Raw genomic sequence first — 14,905 nt, forward strand, 5'->3', positions numbered from 1 at the left:
GATTAATTATGGTAGTAGAATCTTTGAATTTGCCAAGGAGGAATTGTCATCCCACAAATGATGTGGCGTTCTAGCCACACTTATTGTTGGAGCTTGGAAGCCCTTGTTACAACATGATCTTATCCACATGGGTATGCATGTTACAACATGATCTTATCCACATGGGTATGCAAGTTTTACTTTTCTCTTCCTATTCTTTGAAGAGACTAAAGGGTTGGTGTGAAAAGAAAAGAATAAGTAGACACAATAATCTCGTTAAGACTTGGAAGGTTAAAGAATTCTCTATCTTGGAATTTGCCTACATGGTTAGAAGGGCACACATATATGTATCCCACTAGCGCGTGACATGGAAACGGTAATCGGATAATAATTTAGAGAAAGGTAAATAAGTTATAATAATAATAAAATGAAAAATCTCATTTGTCTGAACGGGGGACTTGGGCCACGCGGATGCATTGAATCTGGACGCGCGCTTTGGATACCGTCCAGATGCAGTGGGAGCAGGCGATCGACGAACTTGACCGGACCGACACGTGAAAACTCCTGATTGGAGGAACCGGTCACGCAGGATGGGGCTTCAGCGGATGACACGTGGAAGAAGGCGATTGGATGTGGTCAAATGGTTCGAACAGTCGGCGACGACGCCAAAGCCTTTGACGGTTTGACCCTTCTGAAAATGGCAAGTGGCAGTTTGGTTTGAATTGTTAGTCTGACGTTATTACTACGCGGGTCATGAGGTTAACAGGTATAATCAACGTGCCTCGTGAGCCCTTCTCTCTCTCTGTCTCTCTCTCTCTCTGCGCTTTGAACAAGCTTACTCGATTACGTAACATAATAAAAGCAAGCGCGAGCAGACATGGAGTCTCAAAACATGTGACCTATTCTTTTCGCATCATCATACCCGCGCATTTCAGTATAAATTACGTAAAGAGAGAGTGATCTCGATTCTCCCTTCCTCCCTCCCTCGCCCCCGCCTCTCTCTCATATCTGTTATGAAACACACACACACACATTTATTGCTGCTCACATAGAACTCATTGCTGCAGCTTTTGCTAATGCTGCCGCTTAGTAGAAGCTAATTGCAATAACTTCCATCTCAATGCTACTAGCCTGCACTAATCATCTGTAGTATTAATATTGTTGACGTGAGCAAGATTAGCCTCTGCACCAATATAGGCAAGATTAGCTGCCTCTAAATCATATATTTGTGCTCGTGATCATCGCACAATTAGAATTGCTTGACCTTGTATCGTGCATTGGTGCTGACATCTACCGTCGCACACCATGGTTTCTGGTGGAACTCATACAAAGCATCAGTCCAAGAGGAGGTTGTATAACCCTTTTCCGGGAGAGCCTTCCAACATTGGGTTTCTAGAAGGTGATTTGTTCTGGGGGCTGCCCCATTGTGTTGGAACACAATCCTTTCCGGCAGGAGAGGATTTTATGATCACATGGCATGGAACTAATGACCAGCAATTATATCATGATCGTAAACATGATAGTGAAGGTTACTTATCCATCCACCATAAAGACCAGCCTGAAAGGGTGCTGTGGTCAACAATGCCTGGCAATTCTTTCATAAGCGGAGCCCTGGGGAAGGAGTCTGTGAAGGAATGCAGAGGCTCATTCTCTGTGCATGAAAAGGCGGAATTAGTCCTCTCTCATCAAACCATTGAGCAAATACAAGTAATCTGGCCTTCCATTAATAATGATCGGAGATCAGAGCAGCATGGGGATACTAATAAATCTGTATCCCACTCTCAAATCAATCTTAAGGCTAACGAGTTTTTCGAGAGAACTAACTCTCTGCAACCAGATGGTGATGGCATGCAAATTGAAGTCAAGGTTCCCGCGGTGGCTGTGACAGGATGCCTCTACAGTGATAGGTATACAGCAGCTTCTCAGCTGATGGAGTATAATCACTTACAAGATCATCATCATCGTCATCATCATATAGCTGATGATGAAATTAGGGGCCCGTTCTACAACATGAACACAAGTGACAGGCCTCAGATGGGAGTGAGATACTGGCTCTTCTTTTATGAAATGAGGAAACATCACTTGGGCTTTTGTGTAGAGCTTGAGAGCACATATCTACAGAGGCTGCATTCTAATATGAATTATAATTATGATCATCTTCATCCTAAAAATTATATCCACACTGACGTTGGGAAAGGATATTGTGTGGTGAGGCACGGGGATTTGATGAGTATAGGTGTATATACACTGGATCATATCAGTTTGCATACATCTCGACTAGACACATCGATTAGTAAGCCTGATAAGGTGACCACCGTTAATCTAGTGGATGCAGATGAATATAATGATGACGGTGACAAAGATGATGAAGGGGATAAGTTTTGCGTTGATTATGAGGATGATATTCCTGATGTTGAATCTATAGATCACCATGTCGACAGATATGGCGGCAATTATAAGCCTGGGATTTATAATGGGAAGTTGGATGATGATCAGAGGTTGAATAGGGTGGTGATGAGCTTCTGTGCAGAAGAAGACGAGAGGTTTTTTGGCTTCGGGGAGCAGTTCTCTTACCTGGATATGAAGGGCCGGAGGGTGCCAATCCTAGTGCAGGAGCAAGGGCTCGGCAGAGGCGATCAACCCATCACAGCGGCTGTGAACCTGGTGGCAGACAGGTGCATACCGCAGTATGAATATCCATTAGTTGTTGCTGTTATCATTGTCATCATCGTTAACTTACCCCATTCAGATAAGGACACTTCATAAAAAAGATAACACTGATTGATTAGTCCTTTAGCTAATAGATGAATTCATATTGAGCAAGATATACTAGCTAATTAACCAATTAACTCGTTAGATAACTAATTAATTAGCCAGACAATTAGTCCATCCATTAGCTAATAATGAACGCATATTGATCAAGACGTCTACAATTAGCCAATTGATCACTATGTAGCTCTCTCAAAATGTCTGATCTTAGTATATGTGAGTAAGCTAGTCTTAGTTATTTGTTGCTGTTGTAATATCAGGTGCGGTGGTGACTGGCATACCACCTATGCTCCGGCGCCCTATTACATCACCTCCAAACACCGCTGTGTTTTCTTGGAGAATTACGAATACTCAGTCTTCGACCTTACCAGGAGCACAAGCGTGCAAATTCAGGTAAAGCTCGATAATTCAAAAGCTCATACCAACATTAATCCATGTCTGTCTTTGTTTTTGTTTTTTTTTTGTTTGTTTTTTTTTTTCTTGGGGGTGGAAACCGGAAAATTATATTAATGCATGTCTCGGGAAGGCAGCTAATCACAATGTGGGTGGTTATGATGGTAGCATTGTTTTCTCTAATTTAGTGAATTTACGAGTTTTTCCAGGGTTAGTAATGCAAATACTGTGTTTCGTAAAGATATGTATAGTATTATAATTCCTTCGAGGGTGAATAATGATCACAATGATGTGTTTCATGAGATAAGGTTCATGCAGCAAAGGCGATGGTGCGGGGGCGGGTTGTGTATGGGCGGAGCCCACTGGAGTTGATAGAGAGGTACACCCAGGCCATTGGGAGGATGAGGGAGCTGCCGGATTGGGTGTTGGAAGGGGCGATTGTGGGCATGCAGGGAGGTACGCAAGCCGTGCGTGACGCATGGGAGCAGCTCAAGGCAGCCGACGTGCCTGTCTCAGCCTTCTGGCTCCAGGTAATATTTAACGGGACGTTATTGTCGCAGTAGCTATTATATTAGAGTACGGTTATGCATTGTTAATGGGCGATGCGGTGATCAGTGATTATATTAGCATATTGGAATATAATCATATTATTCAACAAGAAGCTTTATTTTAGACGTCTTCCTACGAGGGTTATCGCCAGGGAATGAATTCTATCCCAGTTTCAAAAGATAAAGCAGTATTCCATCTTATCTTCGGAGTAGCCATCCTTGCGAAGCAGGGAAATGCACCCAAAGAGGAAGTTTCACATGTGGGATAGAAAGGAGGGAATCGTTGTGAAATTATGTGATTGTGACACGCGATCTGACATGTATATGCCTTAAGTCGGTTATCGTACTATAACCGACATATAGTGCGATGATCATGCGCTGATCTGTTATGATCTGGATAGGACTGGGTCGGCCAACGACGGACTCGCATCGGGTGGCAGCTGTGGTGGAACTGGGAGGTTGACGAGGAGCATTACCCCGGATGGAAGCAGCTCGTTGCTGACCTTCAATCCCAAGGAGTCCAGACCATGACTTACATCAACCCTTTCCTGGCCTCGGTACCTCCCCTACTCAAATCTATCCTGCCCGCATCTATCATCGTTTTTATGCTCATCAAGCCCAGTGTTGCAATGTACAGCTGCCTGCATGTATCATCGTCCTTATTATATTACTCATCAAGCTCAATATTATTGCAATGAACTGAGCACGTTATCCTTCCAGCTATATGTTAAGTACATCGTTGTTGATGCAGGTAAAAGACAAGCCTACGCATAGGAGAGATCTTTTTGAAGAAGCCCAGCAAAGAGGCTTTCTGGTGCAGCGCGATAGCAGCGAATATGGTGATGATGATGAGGATGACGATGAGGCGGCGGCCTACATGATCCCCAACACCAGCTTCGATGCGGGCTTGCTGGATCTGACTAACTCTGAGGCCCGGCGTTGGCTGAAGCGGGTGATGCACGACATGCTTGCAACAGGCGTTAAGGGCTGGATGGCGGATTTTGGAGAGGCGCTGCCCTTCGATGCAAAGCTGAGCTCGGGGGAGAGCCCCTTCACACTCCACAACAAGTACCCTGAGATGTGGGCCCAGCTGAACCGAGAAGTTGTGGAGGAGCATACTCATATAATTAACAACAACAAATCCGATGGTGCTTTAATTCCTACAAAATTAACCATGGCTGGTAACCATCGTAGCGGAAGCGACTTGGTTTTCTTCACCAGGGCTGGTTTCCGAAACAGCCCGCGGTGGAGCACCCTGTTTTGGGAAGGTGACCAAATGGTGAGCTGGCAACGCCATGACGGCATCAAAAGCGCTATCGTCGGATTGCTCAGCGGTGGTCTAAGCGGCTTTACCTTCAACCATAGTGACATTGGTATAGCACTCTTTCACCTCGTCTAAATCTCTTTTCATTGGTATTTTATTACTTTTTTAAGACAACTTTTTTAAACCTTGGACCATATAAAAAACCTTGGACCATAGTGACTGACGCAGGGACACTCTTTCACCTCAACTAGATCTCTTTTCTTGATAGTACATTATTAGTAAATGAAAGAAAGTAAAAATTATTATCATGCCGTTTTAACCCACTAGCATTAGCGATCAAGTGGTGATGTTGCATACCAAAACCATATTCCAACCGTTAGGATAGTTCCAAGTTGTGCTCATGATCTTCCCCCCAAAGAAACAATTGCATTGATGCAATTGTTTGGGTTTTCACAACTTTCTCATAATAATAATACGTTCGGGATTCAAACCTTTATGCAAATTTTCTAAAGCAGGACATGTCACTGGTAACCCCTCTTAACTCCTCTAACATTCGGGGAAGTTTCAAACCTTTACCATTTCAACACCCTAGTATGACCTCCTTGCCCTTTTTGACTTACTTTCAACCCTTTACCATTTCAACACCCCTCGGTCTACTTGCCCCTTTTTGACTTTCCTCTTGCCAGTTTCATATCACACAACTTTATTTAGCTTGCTCCATGCCAATACAATCATCCACTTTTCATATTACACAACTTTATTTAGCTTGCTCCATGCCAGTACAATCATCCACTTTTCTCATATCTATCCATTCAATCATGTGTATCAATTCCTTCAACAACACAAACACTTCCAATTTTTTTTTTTGGTGTGGAGTAAGCTTTCCACAATATTAAGGAACCCTTACAATATTATAGACTTGAAATCTTGTGACGGTTATGAAGAAGGCCACCATCTTGTCTTTCCAAGCATCTCACTTTTAGAATCTCCAATACTACACTTGTTAAGAGGAGTGGACTCAATATTGTCATGTTAGCCTACACGAAAAGAAACACCCACCTTTGAACCAAACATTAAGGGAAATTTGGTGCTTTAATTGGTGCAAGCGCTACTATACATAGTTTATCTCTAAAAGTGTGTCACAAATTCAAAAGTTTCCCAAAGCTTGTAACGAGTTTGGGCTTGATCAACCTCCAAAGAAGCACATTAGGATGAAACAAGTCTATGCCTTTGCAAGCCTTAATGCTAGAAAAATTCATTCTTTTGTCTTAGAAAGATGTTCTGTAGCACTATAAAAATGTATAAAAGAGAGAACCTATTGTTTTGTCACCTTTGCTATTTTTTAGTTTGAATATGATGCATTATCCTCTCATACTCAACATAGAGAAACATCCCTCATGTTGAGTATTTGATTGTAGTATTCGTGAAGAGTCCAAAGTGGAAAACCAAGGTCTTAGCATTTAAAAACATGAGAGAAAATATATATTGAGAATAGGGTACATCTTTTCTTTCTAAGAAAGCAAAGTTAAACTAACTACTCAAGTTTGGTAATGATATTAAGGAAAAGGAATTTAGATTGCCTCAAATAGTTGGTCCAAGACATTGGTTGTGAGAAGGACAAACTGTATCTAAAAACATGTTGATTTCTCAACCGATTTTAATGCATACTCCCCACATGATAAAAAGAAAATTGCACATTAGAATGAATTGAATATTTTTAGATGTTTAGTTCTATATTTTAAAAGATCAGATTATCTTTTGGATTAAAAATATGACAATGTCTTGATGCAATATAACTAGTGCATGAATTGGATGATATTGTAGGTGGATACACCACAGTGAACCTTCCATTTCTTCGATATTCTCGAAGAAAAGAGCTTCTACTACGGTGGATGGAACTCAATGCTTTCTCCACCATCTTTAGAACCCACGAGGTAGTTAATAAATCTAACTTCTCACCTCAATCTACTCATGCACTTTTGTACTTGTGCATTTTCCATTTCGTGAAATTATATAACAAACTCACGGTGCTCTACATTGGTAATAATTGTATGGACACTAGGGAAACATCCCGTCTCTCAACCATCAATTCAATTCCGATTCAAGCACCATCCAACATTTTGCAAGGCTTGCAAAAGTTTACAAGGCTTGGTCTTTTTATCGCAAGCAACTAGTCAAGGTATGCATCCTCTAATAAACACTAGTCTTTGGAACGATCCATCCATGTGTGAAGGAATAATGGATACATGTTTGAGGATTTGTATAAAGATGGTTGCTCTTATTATTAACACTGAGCTTAACGAATGATACAGGAAGCAACAATATATGGGTGGCCTGTTATAAGGCATATGTTTCTCCATTACCCACATGATGTTCAAGTCATGGCCATTACCTACCAACAATTTCTAGTAGGCAAGGAGATCCTGGTGGCGCCTGTTGTAGATAAGGGCAAGACATATGTGCAAGTCTACTTCCCTATTGAATGTGAAAATGATAGTCATGATTGGCAATGGCAACATGTTTGGACTGGGAAAAAATACACAAGGCCTTTTGGCCCTTCTATTGGCTTCACTGCTAAAGTGCCATCACCTATTGGTTTCCCTGCTGTATTTATTAGAAGCAATTCACCTACAGGACAACGGTTTTTAAGAAACCTAGCTACATTTGGTTTGTTACCAAATAGCCACTAAGATTTCTCCACTCCCTAGACTTGTTAAATATGTTCATTCATCACTTCATTCTTTTGTCCTTCACAAACCTAAAATGGTTAAGAAGGCCATGTAAGATTATCCCATTCATCATGTAATCATGAATTCTTTGATGATCACAACCCAGTTAGGGGTCCCTTGATGGGATCTCAATTTGTGTAACTTTGTCTCATTCCTCCCATTTGTAACATTTTGATGAATTTTTTAATACCATGTACATTTGAGTTGTCAATGTACGATCCTTTAAGTTGATTCTCTAAAACATTGTTTGATATAATTTGGAATGAAATAAGTATTTTGCACAAAGAAATGCATGCAATTTGAGGGTACACATGCACTAGTATGTGTGGGTGTGTGTACTCATGCCTAATTGCATTACATTGTTGCACAAGCTATGCATTTTGACGATTCATTTAATACCATGTACATTTGAGCTCTCAATGTATTACCCTTTAAGTTTATTCTCTGAAACACTGTTTGATATAATTTGAATGAAATAACTATTTTGCACAAAGAAATGCATGCCATTTGAGGGTATACATGCACCACTAGGTGTATGTGTATGTACTCATGCCTAATTATGCTACATTGCATAATCGATGCAAATTTAGGTATCAAAAAGTACGTAACTTAAAGGCTTCCATTTAAGCTATGATGAGTAAGCATAATGTAGACAATACTAGATTTTCCAAAATAAGCGACGTGGAAAAAGTGTCACTTAAATAACTATATCTTATGATAATGGTGTTGCATAAGCAACAACCATTGTATGTGCAACACCTGCGATGAAATTGCTTAAGCAGCACTTTATGATGGAATTTTAAAAAAGGGACTTTGATTGAGGGTTATTCTGAGCTTTTCTCCCTTTTACAATACTTTCATCATTTGTTGGATTGCAAAGCATACATTAGGAACCAAAAAGGGTATCATGACATTACCTAAAAGGATTACTATGGTTTCTCCTTGCTCCATCCTCTTATATCATGGCATTGCACGCATAGAGTCTCTGGAAGGTTAAAATTATCCAATGGTCTTTGTTATAGCCCTTAGTCTATACAAAGTGCATAAGAGGAGTGTATTGATGTATACTACTACATGTATTGTGAAAAATGACCCTACTACTTCAGGAAATACACAAAAAAACCTCAACAATAACTTCATAGAACTATGAGAAAACATCACAAGATAATTATCATAGCATTCTGGGAACAAAGAACAAAGAATAATGCTAAAATATGACAGAGATAGAGTAGAGAACACATCCCAAACTGTCAGAGCATATTTGTATTCATGAAATCCCATCATACAACTAGTCATAACCAAGCAACATAATAAACAAAGTGCGTTTGTTTAGGACACACTTGTAACATCCATTAATGTAACTACATATCATGTGATTCCTTGAGCCTATTCACATGAAGACATAGCATAGACTAAGACATATAACCACAGACAAGGACAAATATGATGTATCAAGCTATGGTTAACACCTAGCACAACCCTATGGATGACTGGCTATAGCCATGACCCAAACCCTTCTAAGGTCAAATGATAGTTATGCCTTACTCAAAGCCTTGTGCTTTGAAATAAGCCATGAGAGAAATGATGAGCAAATCCTCTCTATTAGGATGCTCATAGCACTCTAATGCAATTGCATAACTCACTCAAGAGATTGCCAACCAAAAGAAATGCATATACATATAGTGATGGGATAAACAAAAAGACCACTGACAGTTTGTCCAAACACTTCATGAGCTATGATGGTCATGAATTCCATGAGAATCAAAGGCTACACCTTTATGAGGTAGATCATCCTCATGTGGATCAAATAATGGCACAATGTCCATCTCATAAATCCTTTAAGGAGTAAGCTCCCTGATCTTTACTTGTTGGTTTATGCCTAAAAGTACTTCATCAATACAATATCCATCTCATAAATCCTTTTAGGAGGGGTAAGCTCCCTAATCTTGACCTGTTGGTTTATGCCTAAAAGTGCTTCATCAATATCAGAATTTGTTGCATCAAAATCATGCATGCTAAAAACCTTTCCAGTTAAAAGTTCAAGAGAGACAGAAGGGCAAAGGGGTGGAGTAGAAGCAGAGTAGTAAGGTCTCTGCAATCTTCTTCACCATTATTCTTCATCATTATTCTTCATCATCAAACTTGACACACTAAGTCTACAATAGAAAAAGGACATCATCTAACCGACCATATAGTGACTAACTAGAGTTAAGCCTACCTGACTTATTAAAGAGGTTACACATGTCTAGTCTAGCTAAGCTACCATTGTCTAGTGCTGGTAGAGTAGATGTGAGCTTGATTCTCAACACTCCCCCTCAAGCTCAAGAAAGACACTATACCCCAAGAAGCTCTCTAAAGCAATTGAACTTATCTTTATCTAGTGACTTGGTAAAGATATCACCTACATGGTCTTCCGTTTTGACATGCAAGAGATCTATCTGCACTGCAAGTACCATCTCTTGTATGAAGTGATAGTGTATCTCAATGTGTTTGGTTCTAGCATGATACACGTGATTGGCAGAAGTACACTACTTATATTGTCACAATACAATGTTACTGTGAAACATTTATTTGCATGTCCAAATCTAATAATAACTTCAGTAACAACCAAGCAATCTCACAAGCTACTAATGCAGCACCTCTATACTTTGCCGCCTTGGTGGTTGCTTCTTGCTACTCCAACTATCATTATACCCCATGAGTTTCAAGTGCTTACCACTCTCATAGAAGAGTCCATAGTCTACTGGCAGCCTTGGCATAATGCATAATCCTTCTCATTGCATCCAAATGGGGTTTTCTAGGATTTTGCATGAATTGATTGATGAGTCCAACTAGGTAGCTAAGATCAGGCCTAGTAATGGTAAGGTGGATCACACTTCCCACCATTTGCATGTACATTGTAACATTTGAAATTTCAGGTCCAGTATTCACATCTAGCTTAGTATTCTGATCCAATGGAGTATCCAATGGTTTGCAATCCATCATACCATATTTCTTCAGCATCTCAAGTGCATATTGTCTTTGTGTCAGCCAAATTCTCCCAAATCCTTCATATCAAATTCAGTGTTTAGCATGGCCATAACATTTTGTATCCTAGGTCCATCATCTCCTGCAATGATTAGATCATTGACATAGATGACTAATACCACAAGACATACATCTGCCTTATTTGTAAAGAGACTATGATCAGCCTTTCCAACAAAAAATCCAAGACTCTACATGTAGGTACCAATCCATGCATGCTAGGATCTTAGAGCCTATTTCAGCGCATACAAAGATTTATTCAGCTTGTAGACACAACTTGGATACTAAGGGTGTACACATCCTTCTGGCTGATCCATTAACACTTCTTCTACAAAGTCTCCATTCAAAAAAGCATTCTTCACATCCATTTACTATAATTTCCAACCCTTTGTTGTAGCTAATGCAATCATCGTCTTGATAGTTGCCATTTTGGCAACATGGTTAAAAGTCTCTTCATAATTTAGACCATATTGTTATGCATATTCTTTTGCAACAAAAGTGGCTTTATACCTTTCAATGCTGCCATCAGACTTGCACTTAACTTTGCAAACCCATTTACAACTAATTGGCTTCTTTCCATCAAGTAATGCGACTAATTTCCAAGTCTGATTTTCAACCAGTGCATTCATGTCCTCATCCATTGCTTTACACCAATTTTCAGCCATGACATCTTCACTGAATGTAGCAGGCTCTGTATGTTCCATGACCTTTGTCATATATGCATAATGCTTTGCTAAAAATCCATTGTACGTAAGCCTATCAATAGGATATCTCACCATTTTTGACCTTCTCAATTGAGGCATACTGCTTGATTCCCCTCTCTCATGAGACAGTACATATCTAGTGTATTAACCCTAGGCATGTAAATAGATGGAATACCAAATTCACCATCCAAGTTGTCAGTTGAATCATATCACGATGTCATCATCCCAGGAGCAACATCAAGAACTTTCTTTTTTCCTTTTCTTTCTACTTCATTTCTCCCCCTCGTTGATATAATGTTGTCAGTGGATGGTGATGCATGACTATGTAACCTACTAGTCGAAGGTGAAACACTTGGAGATACATTGCATGTAGGTCTAGACATAGTAGTGTTGTAGAATAGCAATAGATACATGATTTGAAGGCTGATCATGAGGAATAGTAGCAGATGACCCACATCATGAAGCCAACTCATCAAAGATAGCATCTCTGTTAATTACCGTTTCCCTAGTAGATATATCAAAACATTTGTAAGCCTTTCCCTCCTAGGCATAGCCCATAAACACACACTTTTGTGCCTTAGGATCCAACTTTTTTCTCTTCTCATCTAGAATGTGTACACATGCAATGCAACCAAAATTTTTTCGATGGTTGATGTCATGCACAACTTCTGATACGGTGTCATTTCATGAATCCCTATAGTAGGAGTACGATTCAACACATACACAACTGTCACTTCAGCTTTATCCCATTAAGATAGTGGCATATTCTTTTCATTAAGAATTGCATGATCAGTCTCCATAAGAATCCTACTCTTTCTTTTAGCTACTCCATTCTAGTGTGGATTGTAGCTGCAAAGTAAGCTACCTCTTGTGAATGCCGTTCTTTGCCAATAATCTATCAAATTCATTGGATACATATTCACCACCACTGTAAGATCTTAGATAAGAGATAGAGCAATCCAATTATTTTTCAACTTGCTGCTTAAAGTCCTTAAAAATAGCAAGCCTCTCATCTTTGTGCTTCAAAATATACACCCATGTATATTGACTGAAATCATCAATGAATGTCACATGATATCTGGATCCACCAAGAGTAGCATTATGGGATGTGGTCCCCAAACATCTAAGTGAATCAATTGCAGTGGCCTAGAGCTGTTCCGAACATGCTTCATAAACAGAAACTAAGATTGATTTACTGAATTGACATGTTGAACAAACATGACCTAAATCTAAATATACAAACTTTGGCAAGCTTGTAACCATATGTTTTCTTTGCATAGTTTGCAGCCTTTGAACATTCACATGTCCAATCCTCTTACACCAAAAGATCTCTAATTGCACCCTGACCATGTGCAAACATGGCCGATTTCAACTTCAGAATACTAGATCCAAAGTGAACATATACTCATGTCACCTATCCTTAGAAATCACATTACAGCCATTTCCAAACTCTACAATAAAGCAGCCATGCTTATTGAGTCACTCTTGTAGATTTTGCTCCAAACTGAAAATTGATTCTTAGTAATGAAGGAGGCATGCAATGTGTAATGTAGATACTTCTTTTGACCATCACGAATAACCAAGGAAACTACACCCATATGCATAATGTTATGCTGTGCATTGTCACTTGTACAAACATAACCATGCTTATCAAAAACCATATCAGTGAATCATTCTCCATGATACCGAGTCATATGATTGGATGTTCTAGAGTCAATGTACCATACATCATCTGACTTATTTTCTTTTGTAGCATGGTTACAAACATATGTCATAGCAAACAACCTATTAGTGGGGTAGTATCCTTAGCATGACTAGATGAAGCATAATAACATTGTTGCTTGCCTTTCTGATTTGCTTGTTTCTTTCAACACTCCTTGCCAATATACCCATACTTTCCACAATAGTGATAGTCCTTATCCTTATTTTCATTCTCATGCGTACTCTATGATTGCCATGAACCTTTTCCTCTAGAGTTGGATCTCCCCCTTGCTCAAAAGTATCTACTACCTCTAGCATTTTGCACATGCTGATTATTCACATTCTAAGATGCATTCTGATTAGGCCCTAGACCACGAGAGAGCCCTCTACCATAGGCTCCTTGGCCTCTTTGATTCGAGTAAAAAAAATTGCATCTCTACCCTTTGAGCCACAAGAACTAGTAGCTAATCCAAGCTTAACCTCTTCATGAGCCAGCAATGAAACCAACTCATTAAAGTCAGGCGTCTTTGATTGCACTGAGATATATGTATCAAATGACTTATACTCAAGTCCAAAGCCATTCGATGTAATTAAAACCAAATATTCATTATCTACTTCATCTCCAACAGAGTCTAGTTGATTAGCAATGGTCTTTATCTCTGTGACATGGTCTTGTATTGATCGTCCTTTCTTGTCCATGGTGTTAAACTTTTATTTTAGCTAGATCTTCTTTGCACTGGTAGTAGTACCATAATACCTTATCCAAATGTCTGATGCATCTTTCGATGACTTGCAATTCATGATTTGCATGACCATTGCATCGAAAATACATAGTGAAAGCTAGTGCAAGACGCTGCATGCTCGTTCAAGCCAATCACGATATGCTCTTTGTTGTTCAATAGTGGGATTTCTTTCTGAAAGCTTCAATTTAGCCTCGTCAATTGTAATAAGATCCAAATATCCTTTTTCGATTAGGAAATTCTCCATGCAAAATTTCCATTTTGCATGATTGTTGTTATCCATCTTTTCATCCACTATATGTGTGATATTATTTGACCTATCTACATTTGCCATATTTGCAACTCTATGCATTTACTTGTAATATGCAAGTTGTCAATGCCTAACTTCTTGCAGACCAAGGTTTCTTTTCACTGATAAAAAGCTTGCATAACATTTAAACAACACACTGGTGCTTACTCTGTATCTAGTCTAGTTCAATCATATGACATACATACTATCTTTAGTTTCCAATGTAGATGAATTTATTGTCCATGTTTTCTATTGCTTTCAACGGCAATTTACTATCAGAACTGATCAATATTGGTCATAAAGATCACACTCAGTGACTCAAAAACACAAGCATTCATACATTTGTTGTTGCTCAATCACACAACTACATGTTCATTTGCAACCTCTACGGTGTTCCACATACATTAGCAACTCAAACCAATACTCATCTACATCAGTACTTTAGTTAGGGTACTTAAGACTTTAGTCAAATACACTTGGTATAAATCTTTGTCAAACAGGACATTATAACCCCATAACTAGCCCCAAACCATAGTAAGATTTCAACAATAATATGGCCTTAAAAAAAGCCAAAGTATCCACCACACTTAGTGCATTTCACTCACAAGTCTGCCCCAAACTGTGACATGGGTAAATGCATTCAAAACCTAGAGAGTCTATCTCAATATGCCAGCACATGGTCTACACTCTAGGGGCCCACCTATAAGAAAGCATGTATATAACATGCATTCAAAGGTTATTAAGAAATACCCTTTCTTTACATGC

At 39.3% G+C, this 14,905-nt stretch overlaps 1 protein-coding gene across 1 annotated transcript; it reads left to right on the top strand.

Moving 5' to 3' along the window:
* The first annotated feature begins 975 nt into the window (after positions 1 to 975).
* LOC148012823 (uncharacterized) lies at positions 976 to 7,880 on the top strand. The gene is made up of 8 exons (XM_087668936.1): positions 976 to 2,654; positions 3,009 to 3,141; positions 3,450 to 3,671; positions 4,091 to 4,246; positions 4,441 to 5,062; positions 6,778 to 6,887; positions 7,016 to 7,132; positions 7,266 to 7,880. Exons 1-8 carry the CDS (start codon positions 1,285 to 1,287, stop codon positions 7,641 to 7,643), a joined length of 3,108 nt encoding a protein of 1,035 aa, XP_087525062.1. The 5' UTR covers positions 976 to 1,284; the 3' UTR covers positions 7,644 to 7,880.
* Positions 7,881 to 14,905: the final 7,025 nt, after the last annotated feature.

This window comes from Lygodium microphyllum, chromosome 27, assembly GCF_053477565.2.
Source record: "Lygodium microphyllum isolate KBCC chromosome 27, Lygodium_microphyllum_v1.1.10, whole genome shotgun sequence".
Lineage (NCBI taxonomy): Eukaryota > Viridiplantae > Streptophyta > Polypodiopsida > Schizaeales > Lygodiaceae > Lygodium > Lygodium microphyllum.